Source organism: Coregonus clupeaformis, unplaced genomic scaffold (assembly GCF_020615455.1).
Source record: "Coregonus clupeaformis isolate EN_2021a unplaced genomic scaffold, ASM2061545v1 scaf0017, whole genome shotgun sequence".
Taxonomy (NCBI): Eukaryota; Metazoa; Chordata; class Actinopteri; order Salmoniformes; family Salmonidae; genus Coregonus; species Coregonus clupeaformis.
Genome location: NW_025533472.1, coordinates 1412300 through 1424291, shown reverse-complemented (window position 1 = coordinate 1424291; position 11992 = coordinate 1412300). Strand labels below are relative to the sequence as shown.

At 42.8% G+C, this 11992-nt stretch overlaps 1 protein-coding gene across 1 annotated transcript; it reads right to left on the bottom strand.

Moving 5' to 3' along the window:
* Positions 1-376: 376 nt before the first annotated feature.
* On the bottom strand, positions 377-2413 carry LOC123483055. The gene is made up of 3 exons (XM_045212474.1): positions 1772-2413; positions 994-1676; positions 377-386 (listed from the first exon to the last, which is right to left on the bottom strand). Exons 1-3 carry the CDS (start codon positions 2015-2017, stop codon positions 377-379), a joined length of 939 nt encoding a protein of 312 aa, XP_045068409.1. The 5' UTR covers positions 2018-2413.
* Positions 2414-11992: the final 9579 nt, after the last annotated feature.

The window sequence follows — 11992 nt, the reverse complement described above, 5'->3', positions numbered from 1 at the left end:
TTGCAAACTAGGCTGGTTTTATCAAAATACTTAACACAATTCACAAAACCACACACCCAAATTGGAAAATACCTCATATATCCTGCAAAATGAAGCACTGCAACCAAAAACTACATATAGCATTATCAAAATCAAACGTTTGCACGAAATGGCACACACTTCATTCATATTACCAGATTTTTGTCTAACCAACTACACTCTGTTGGGCATAATGAGTATGCTTTGCCTTAATACTAAAATAGTTCAAATTGTAGAAAATTCTTCAGATTGTTCACATGCACAGAAATATTTGCAGATACACACACATGCTGTTGAAACATTTGTATTTTTATTTTTCACCAAACAAGTCAGTGCAACATATGCACAGCAGATATATTTACATTGGACTGAACAAAAATATGCTCACAAAAAACAGTAAACTGAAAAAGAAAATTGCAGAAAAAACATATAAAAAAAAAAAAAGAGGCAAGAAAAATAATTAGGCAGCATCTTGCCGCACAGCTGGGTCTGGCCACAACGCCTCGTCCACATCACAGCTGGGTCTGGCCACAACGCCTCGTCCACATCACAGCTGGGTCTGGCCACAACGCCTCGTCCACATCACAGCTGGGTCTGGCCACAACGCCTCGTCCACATCACAGCTGGGTCTGGCCACAACGCCTCGTCCACATCCCAGCTGGGTCTGGCCACAACGCCTCGTCCACATCACAGCTGGGTCTGGCCACAACGCCTCGTCCACATCACAGCTGGGTCTGGCCACAACGCCTCGTCCACATCACAGCTGGGTCTGGCCACAACGCCTCGTCCACATCACAGCTGGGTCTGGCCACAACGCCTCGTCCACATCACAGCTGGGTCTGGCCACAACGCCTCGTCCACATCACAGCTGGGTCTGACCACAACGCCTCATCCACATCACAGCTGGGTCTGGCCACATCGCCTCGTCCACATCACAGCTGGGTCTGGCCACAACGCCTGCCTCGTCCACATCACAGCTGGGTCTGGCCACAACGCCTCGTCCACATCACAGCTGGGTCTGGCCACAACGCCTCGTCCACATCACAGGCAATATCTTCCCTTGCCAGACATCGAGGGAAGAAGCGCCTTGAGTGCCTTATCCATCCCTGAATCGCACCCACATCAATCTCATCACATGGCTCTTCCATAGCCTGCACAAGAGGCATGCGCACAAAGGGCTGCCGGTCGTATACCTTCCACCGCCATGCCGAAAATAACTCTTCTGTGGGGTTCAGAAATGGTGAGTATGGTGGGAGGTATTGCACGAGAAATGGTGGGTGGTCAGCAGACCAGTTTTGGACTGGGGCTGCACGATGAAAGCTCACGTTGTCCCATACTACAACGTACCGGGTTCTCTGATGGTCTGCATCATTCATACGCTCTGGTGGTATGAGAATGTTGTGGAGTCTGTCCAGAAATGTGAGAATATGGGCTGTGTTGTATGGTCCAAGGTTGACAAGACGGTGAAGGACACCATGCGTATTGGAGATGGCAGCGCACATTGTGATGTTCCCACCACGTTGGCCAGGAACATCTATAATGGCTCTGTGGCCAATGACGTTTCTCCCCCTTCTTCTGGTCTTTGCTAGGTTGAACCCAGCCTCATCTATAAAGATGAACTCATGTGGGATTGCATGAGCATCCATTTCCAGTACTCCCTGAAAACAAAGAACAAAAGCAGTCAATATGGTGTTATCCAGTACACTGGGAAACAATGTTGCGTGTAGTGTACTGCAGTCAATATTGTACTTACATCCACATATGCTCGTCTGACCTCTTTGTTTCTTTGAGAGTTTCTCTCAAACGGCACCTTATAAAGTTGTTTCATTCTGATTTGGTTTCGCTTGAGAATGCGAGCCAATGTGGACAGACTGACTCGTTGAATGTTGTTGAATAGGGTGTTGTCTTGGATGATGTGGCTTTGAATTTCTTGTAATCTGATTTCATTATTTTCCAAAACCAAGTTTACAATGGCAGCTTCCTGTACCCCGGTGAACATTTGGCCCCTTCCTCCACCATGGCTGCGTCTCTCAGTCCTTTAGAAAAACAAAAAAACTAAAATATAGGGCTTGGACAATGCATCCTAAAGATATTTCCCCCACAGTAGAGGAAATTGTACAGGAAACTTGTAGACATCAGCCATTCATGAAGTAAACAGGTGTCACCCAACTGATACACTATGACATGGGGTGTACTACATAGTGTGAAAGAAATGTTTGTTACATACCTGTACTCCAATCTAAATGTCCGGATGACACAGGCGACAGTAAAACGGCTCAAGTTGGGCTGCACTCTCTGTCCAGCCTCTCGCATTGTCAGCCCATGGTTGATGACATGATCAACTAAGGTTGCTCTGATTTCATTTGAAAGTTGTTGTCTTCTTTGGCCATGAACTCCTCTACCAGCTCTACCCCTACCTCTCACTCTTCCTCCCCCTCTCATTCTCACCCTTCCTCTTCCTCTTCCTCTCTCTGCAACATCTTCCATTGTTGTTGTAAAACAAAAGGTGCTCACCTGTGGTCTTTTCATAGTGCTTACTTCCTGATTGAAGTGGTAACAATTAACCATTGAGGTGTTTGGCCAGGTGGCACATGTATTGGCCAATTAGCTCATGTAGTGTCATTATGAATGGCAGTGTTTTGAAATGGCAAACATGTGACTTTATGTCAGATTGTTGTGTCTTATGCAGAGAACCGTGTGCAGTGCATTTAAAAAGTGCCATTTTGAATTGCAAAATGTGTGTAAAGCAGAAAATGTGTTTAGACTTTTGGAGACTTGAGAAGAGGTTTGGCTCTCTGTGTGTCAGTTTAAATAATTGTGCTGTGCATGTCATTTAAAATCAACTATATGCACTGAGCTTGTCTGATGCTTAAAGCTTACGGTTTGATTAAATAAGACAAATGCCTCAAGAGGGCACCAGAGATCTAGATAACCAGAAGAACAAAAACTTAACCTGACCCAACTATTCTCCTCCCTTTCCTGCTGACTTTCTCAGATCCTGCCATTACTCTCCTGACGTTGCTCGTGAGGCTACACGAGGAGTCGGCAAACCATTCTCATGTGGAATGCCAATTTATCTTCACATTTCTACCGATCTGCGTGCCAGTTATGGTTTTCATATGCAAATGTTCGTGAAACAGTTTCATTTAATTTATAATAGCGTCTTTATATCTCAAAATCATTGTCAGGTGGTTAATCAAAATTTTATCCAAATCTAAATGAAAATGAAACAAACCTAAAAAGTAACTTCTGTTGCCATTTCCAACTATGTAAAAATAGCCTACATAAAGCCCAAAAATAAAAACATTGCAGCCTGCAGGTAGAACATATCCTGATAAAAATAAATCTCCTATAAATCACATTGGCCTGTCTGCAAGGAACTTGAAACATTGTATAAACCGTTAACTTGGGCCTGGCAGGAAGCTTGTACTAGCAAACTTGCAACATTGTATAAAATATTATGGGCCCTCAGAGTTTCCTGCTCCAGTGAGCTCGGGACAGACACAGCTGTAGGCGCAAGGGATAAGAAGCAGTGCTTGACTTGGGCAGGAGCTGACCGGAGCTGAGTACCGGCACCTCAAATGTTCTACTGCTTGAGCTCCTGTTCCTCTTATAGAATATTAGCTCAAAAGTATTGTGGAGCTCCTGCACCTAAATATATACAGTTCCAGCACCCAAAAATAGTACCGGAACCTGTTTCAGACCAAGTCAAGCACTGATAAGTAGTAATCAGGTAGGCCTATTTTATGATGTTTCCACTGGATTAGAGCATTTTTCCCTTTCACACTATGTGGTTATTGAAAGGGAGAGAGCTGGAAAGATTTTTCAAACACATTGAGGAACTATTGTAATTCTCAATGGATGTAAAAATAGACTTAATTTGCTTTCTGTTTGAGGTGAAGAAAACATTATTTTGAGAAACTCCAAAGGTCATTAGTGGTGATGCGTTAAGCCAATCAGAAATACTATCAGATCCCCAAATGGGCACATTTACAGTGAGCTCCATAATTCATTGGACAGTGACCATTCTTTTGTTATTTTGGTTCTGTACTCTAGCACTTTGAGTTTGAAAGGATACAATGACAATGAGGGTGAAGTGCAGACTGTCAGCTTTAATTTGAGGGTATTTTCATACATATCGGATGAACCGTTTACGAATTATAGAAGCTTTTGTACATGGTCCCTCCCATTTTCGGGCATCAAAAAACATTGGACAGTTTAACATAATGTAGAATAAAGTAATCATTGTTAATATTTGGTCGCATATCCTTTGCATGCAATGACTGCTTGAAGTCTGCGATGCATCGCCATCACCAGACGCTGGGTATCTTCCCTGGTGATGCTCTGCCAGGCCTGTACTGCAGCCATCTTCAGTTCCTGCTTGTTTCGGGGACTTATTGCCTTAAGTCTCCTCTTCAGCATGTCAAATGCATGTTCAATTGAATTCAGATCTGGTGATTGACTCGGCCAGTCAAGGATTCTCCACTTTTTGGCCATCAAAAACCCCTTTGTTGCTCTAGCAGTATGTTTAGGGTCATTGTCTTGTTGCATGATTAAGTGCCGTCCAATGAGTTTGGAGGCATTTGGTTTTATCTGAGCAGATAAAATATTTATGTAGACTTCAGAATTCATTGTTCTACTTCTGTCTGCAGTCACATCATCGATGAAGACAAGTGAGCCTGTTCCACTGGCAGCCATACAGGCCCAAGCCATAACACCCCCTCCACCATGTTTCATGGATGAGGTGGTATGCTTTGGATCATGGGCATTTCTTTTTTTTCTCCACACTTTTGTCTTTCCATCACTCTGGTACATGTTAATCTTTGTCTCATCTGTCCACAATACTTCTTTCCAGAACTCTTGGGGCTCTTTTAGGTGCTTTTTTAGCAAACTGTAATCTTGCCTTTCTGTTCTTCAGGCTTATCAGTGGTTTGCATCTTGTAGTGTACCATCTGTAGTCCTGCTGGTGTAGTCTTCTGCATATGGTAGACTTTGACACATCTACACCTGCATCCAGGAGAGTGTTTTTGATCTGTTGGGCTGTTATCAGGGGTTTTTTCTTCACCATAGAGAGTATTCTCCGGTCATCCACTACAGTGGTCTTCCTCTGTCTACCGGGTCTTTTGACATAATTGAGTTCACCGGTTGTTTTTTTTCTTGTTAATGATGAACAAAACTGTTGACTTGGGCATGGCCAGGGTTTTTGCAATGTTCCTGAATGATTGATTTTCATTTCTGAGCCTTATGACGGCCAACTTCATTTGCATCGACACTGCTGTCTTCCTCATGTTGTCACACCCCAATAACAACCTCCAAAGGCAATAGCAACGTCTAGAATCATTACTATTCATCAACAGCTCTCCTGCATTCACTAACGACACAAATGAATACACCTGCCTAACGACACACATTTGTGAAGCCAATTTAACAAATACTTGTAGTACCTTAAAATGGGGGGACCATGTACAAAAGGTGCTGTCATTTCTAAACGGTTCATCCGATATGTATGAAAATACCCTCAAATTAAAGCTGACAGTCTGCACTTCACGCTCATTGTCATTGTATCCTTTCAAACTCAAAGTGCTAGAGTACAGAACCAAAATAACAAAACAATGGTCACTGTCCAATGAATTATGGAGCTCACTGTATATGCCTACATTTGCGAATTATGGTGGAAAATAAGTATTTGGTCACCTATAAACAAGCAAGATTTCTGGCTCTCACAGACCTGTAAATTCTTCTTTAAGAGGCTCCTCTGTCCTACACTCGTTACCTGTATTAATGGCACCTGTTTGAACTTGTTATCAGTATAAAAGACACAACCTCAAACAGTCACACTCCAAACTCCACTATGGCCAAGACCAAAGAGCTGTCAAAGGACACCAGAAACAAAATTGTAGACCTGCACCAGGCTGGGAAGACTGAATCTGCAATAGGTAAGCAGCTTGGTTTGAAGAAATCAACTGTGGGAGCAATTATTAGGAAATGGAAGACATACAAGACCACTGATAATCTCCCTCGATCTGGGGGCTCCACGCAAGATCTCACCCCGTGGGGTCAAAATGATCACAAGAACGGTGAGCAAAAATCCCAGAACCACACAGGGGGACCTAGTGAATGACCTGCAGAGAGCTGGGACCAAAGTAACAAAGCCTACCATCAGTAACACACTACGCCGCCAGGGACTCAAATCCTGCAGTGCCAGACGTGTCCCCCTGCTTAAGCCAGTACATGTCCAGGCCCGTCTGAAGTTTGCTAGAGTGCATTTGGATGATCCAGAAGAGGATTGGGAGAATGTCATATGGTCAGATGAAACCAAAATAGTACTTTTTGGTAAAAACTCAATTTATCGTGTTTGGAGGACAAAGAATGCTGAGTTGCATCCAAAGAACACCATACCTACTGTGAAGCATGGGGGTGGAAACATAATGCTTTGGGGCTGTTTTTCTGCAAAGGGACCAGGACGACTGATCCGTGTAAAGGAAAGAATGAATGGGGCCATGTATCGTGAGATTTTGAGTGAAAACCTCCTTCCATCAGCAAGGGCATTGAAGATGAAACGTGGCTGGGTCTTTCAGCATGACAATGATCCCAAACACACCGCCCGGGCAACGAAGGAGTGGCTTCGTAAGAAGCATTTCAAGGTCCTGGAGTGGCCTAGCCAGTCTCCAGATCTCAACCCCATAGAAAATCTTTGGAGGGAGTTGAAAGTCTGTGTTGCCCAGCGACAGCCCCAAAACATCACTGCTCTAGAGGAGATCTGCATGGAGGAATGGGCCAAAATACTAGCAACAGTCTGTGAAAACCTTGTGAAGACTTACAGAAAACGTTTGACCTGTGTCATTGCCAACAAAGGGTATATAACAAAGTATTGAGAAACTTTTGTTATTGACCAAATACTTATTTTCCACCATAATTTGCAAATAAATTCATTAAAAATCCTACAATGTGATTTTCTGGATTTTTTTTTCTCATTTTGTCTGTCATAGTTGACGTGTACCTATGATGAAAATTACAGGCCTCTCTCATCTTTTTAAGTGGGAGAACATGCACAATTGGTGGCTGACTAAATACTTTTTTCCCCCACTGTACATATTACAATGCATATTTTTCTCTAAACTGAATATTTATTCCTGATAATAAGTACTGAAATGTCATTTTATGTACTCACAGAGCAGCTCTGGAGGTTTTGACCACTGGCAGCAGCCTCAGAAGACCTTCCTCTGATCTGGAGTATTTCTTCAGGTCAAATACATCCAGCTCCTTTTCTGAAGTCAGCAACACAAAGACCAGAGCTGACCACTGTGCAGGTGAAAGTTCTTCACTGGAGACACTTCCTGATCTCAGGTATCTTTGGATCTCCTCCACTAGAGAATGGTCATTAAGTTCATTCAGACAGTGGAACAGATTAATGCACCTCTCTGGAGAGGGATTCTCTCTGATCTTCTTCTTGATGTACTTGACTGTTTCTTCATGGCTCTGTGAGCTGCTTCTTGTCTTTGTCAGTAGACCTCGTAAGTGCTTCTGATTGGACTCCATTGAGAGGCCCAGAAGGAAGCGGAGGAAAAGGTCCAGCTTTCCCGTCTCACTTTGTAAGGCTTTATCCACAGCACTCTTGTAGGAAGTAACTTCAGGCTTGTCTCTGAACAGCGCAAAAACATTCCTGGACGTTGATTGCGGTTTGGCCGTTAGATTCTCATTGTTGTTGATGAATGAGAGGAACACATATACAGCAGCCAGAAACTCCTGAATGCTCAGATGAACAAAGCAGTACACCTTGTTCTGGTACAGCCCACATTCCTCTTTAAAGAGCTGTGTGCACAATCCTGAGTACACTGAAGCTTCATTGACATCAATGCCAGCCTTTTTTAGGTCTTCTTCATAGAAAATCAGATTGCCATTCACGAGCTGTTGAAAAGCCAGTTTTCCCAGTGACAGAATGCTCTCTTTATTCCAGTGTGGACCTGTCTCTTCTTTCCCAAGATACTTTTCATTCTTCTGTTTGGTATGAAACTCCACAAGGTGTGAGTACATCTCAGTCAGAGTCTTGGGCATCTCTTCTCTCTTATGTTTCACCATGTGTTCAAGGACGATTGCAGAAATCCAACAGAAGACTGGAATGTCGCACATGATGTGGAGGATCCTTGATGTCTTTATGTGTGAGATGATTCTGTTGGCCAGGTCCTCATCACTGAATCTCTTCCTGAAGTACTCCTCCTTCTGTGGGTCATTGAACCCTCGTACCTCTGTCACCTGGTCAACACACCCTGAAGGGATCTTATTGGCTGCTGCAGGTCTGGTAGTTATCCAGAGGAGAGCAGAGGGAAGCAGATTTCCTTTGATGAGATTTGTCAGCAGAACATCCACTGAGGTTGACTCTGTGACGTCACAACAGATCTTGTTCTTCTGGAAGTCTAGGGGCAGTCGGCACTCATCCAGACCATCAAAGATGAACAGAACTTTGTACTTGTCGTAGTTGGAGATTCTTGATTTTTTGGTTTCCATTGAGAAGTGATTGAGAAGTTCAATCAAAGTGTGTTTTTTCCCTTTCATCAAATTCAGCTCCCGAAAAGGGAATGAAAATACCAATTGGACATCCTGATTTGCTTTTCCTTCAGCCCAGTCCAAAATGAACTTCTGCACAGAGACTGTTTTTCCAATGCCAGCGCAGTCAGCACAGTTCTGATAGGTTTGTCTTGTCCAGTTAAGGGTTTGAAGATGTCGTTACATTTGATTGCAGTCTCTGGTCTTGCTTGTTTCCTGGCTGTAGACTCGATCTGTCTCAGCTCATGTTCATTATTGACCTCCCATTTTCCACCCTCTGTGATGTAGAGCTCTGTGTAGATCTTATTGAGAAGTGTTGGATTTCTTTGTTTAGCGATCCCCTCAAATACAAATTGAAACTTCTTCTTTAGATTAGATTGGAGTTCACGTTGGCAAATCACAGCAAGCTCATCTGAATGAAGAAATAACACAGAGGATATTAATATTACGTCTGATTTAAAGCCTACAGTATTGTACGACTGTGTTATAAAGTTTGACGAGGTCACTAGGTGTTGTGTTAAGACTGCTACAATATCATTTAATTACACAGCTACTTTAGCTGTACTTTAGCTACAGCTTTGAAATGTTTGTTCTAAAACAGCATTCAACATGAGGCAGACAGCTCTTACTTTTCTCCAGTGTGTCAGCAAGCTCCTTCTGGTTCATTTTCCTCAGGACGTGAAGTGTGCTCTTCAGAGCCCCCTCTCTGACACTGCTCTCCTGCTTCTCATCTTCAGCGTCCACCACTTCCTTATCCTGCTTCTGACTCTCAAAGCCTTCTGGGAGTTCTGGACTAAGAATCCTCTTGAACATCTTCATAATTCTGCTTTGAAAGATGATAAACTTGTAACCTCAATTTTGAGAAAAATGGCCTTTGAAAGTTTTGGTACACCAACTGGAGAGCTCTTCTTTATCTACAGTGGTATTACTTTGGCAGATAATGTCACCCATCTAAATAAAAAGTATATATTGAGGGAAAAAATTTATTTGATCCCCTGCTGATTTTGTACATTTGCCCACAGACAAAAGAAATGATCAATCTATAATTATAATGGTAGGTTTATTTGAACAGTGAGAGACAGAATAACAACAAAAAAATCCAGAAAAACGCCTGTTACCTTGGCCGTGTGTTTTGGGTCATTGTCATGCTGGAATACCCATCCACAACCCATTTTCAATGCCCTGGCTGAGGGAAGGAGGTTCTCACCCAATATTTGACGGTACATAGCCCCGTCCATCGTTTGATGCGGTGAAGTTGTCCTGTCCCCTTAGCAGAAAAACACCCCCAAAGCATAATGTTTCCACCTCCATGTTTGACGGTGGGGATGGTGTTCTTGGGGTCATAGGCAGCATTCCTCCTCCTCCAAACACGGCAAGTTGAGTTGATGCCAAAGAGCTCCATTTTGGTCTCATCTGACCACAACACTTTCACCCAGTTCTCCTCTGAATCATTCAGATGTTCATTGGCAAACTTCAGACGGGCATGTATATGTGCTTTCTTGAGCAGGGGGACCTTGCGGGTGCTGCAGGATTTCAGTCCTTCACGGCGTAGTGTGTTACCAATTGTTTTCTTGGTGATCATTGACAAGATCCTCCCGTGTAGTTCTGGGCTGATTACTCACCGTTCTCATGATCATTGCAACTCCACGAGGTGAGATCTTGCATGGAGCCCCAGGCCGAGGGAGATTGACAGGTCTTTTGTTTTTCTTCCATTTGCGAATAATCGCACCAACTGTTGTCACCTTCTCACCAAGCTGCTTGGCGATGGTCTTGTAGCCCATTCCAGCCTTGTGTAGGTCTACAATCTTGTCCCTGACATCCTTGGAGAGCTCTTTGGTCTTGGCCATGGTGGAGAGTTTGGAATCTGATTGATTGATTGCTTCTGTGGACAGGTGTCTTTTATACAGGTAACAAGCTGAGATTAGGTGCACTCCCTTTAAGAGTGTGCTCCTAATCTCAGCTCGTTACCTGTTATAAAAGACACCTGGGAGCCAGAAATCTTTCTGATTGAGAGGGGGTCAAATACTTATTTCCCTCATTGAAATGCAAATAAATTTATAACATTTTTGACATGCGTTTTTCTGGATTTTGTTGTTGTTATTCTGTCTCTCACTGTTTAAATAAACCTACCATTTAAATTATAGATTGATCATTTCTTTGTCAGTGGGCAAACGTACAAAATCAGCAGGGGATCAAATACTTTTTTCCCTCACTGTAGTTGACGTAATAACTAGACTATATACAAGGACTACCAGTACTGAGTCAACGTGCAGGGGTACCAGGTAGTTGAGGTAATAACTAGACAATATACAAGGAGTACCAGTACTGAGTCAATGTGCAGGGGTACCAGGTAGTTGAGGTAATAACTAGACTATATACAAGGAGTACCAGTACTGAGTCAATGTGCAGGGGTACCAGGTAGTTGAGGTAATAACTAGACTATATACAAGGAGTACCAGTACTGAGTCAATGTGCAGGGGTACCAGGTAGTTGAGGTAATATGTACATGTAGGTAGGGGTAAAAGTGACTAGGCAATCAGGATAGAGATTACATCTCCTCATCCAGGGAGTGCACACACACACACACACACACACACACACACACACACACACACACACACACACACACACACACACACAGGGAATGTTGTGTTTGTTTGATAATGTTTCAGGACTATGAAAATGGAAAAAAGGATTAGCCTATGGATTATGAAAACAACAAAATTAAATGGTAAAATGGGAGAGGAGAAATGACTAGAGACAGTGTTGTTTAACTCACTGACCATGACCCATGAGTTCTTCTTACCTTTGTTCAGTAGAAAAGTCTCCCTCTCTAAACAGTATAGGTTGATGCATAGACCGGTCACTCTTCATGGACACACAGCTGGGTACAGGGGAGGCTGGTCTCTCCTGCTTGATTGGGCTTCAACACAACAGAGACAAACATTACGTCTCTCATCTACTCTGAGCTCAGATGGGGAAACAAGAGTTTCATTCCAAAACGCTATATATCCATTTTCAGAAATGTTGGTCAATTAGCTTTTATTGTTTAAATAAATTATTAAACCACTACAAGGCTTTATAAAGGCGTCTAAAGTGGGTAATTTCCACTTTAAAATGTCAGACTTGATTTTCCCTGATGAAAAATGTATCAACCCCTACAGAAAATATCCCTTAATTATAATCCACATAAAAATGCACATTTGCTATTGCTGCAGGATTATGTTCCTGCTGTGAGAAACTGGGTCAAATTAAGATATGGCATCAGTAAATGCATTCATCTTAAGGTAGCTAGGTGAGACAACCACGTATCACAGTCAAATATACAGGATACGAACATTACATTCCAGCTAAACAATGGTTTTAAATCACATCTCAAATCTACAATAGTTATATTGAAGGTACCCATTAGCAATCATTTCTGATGAAA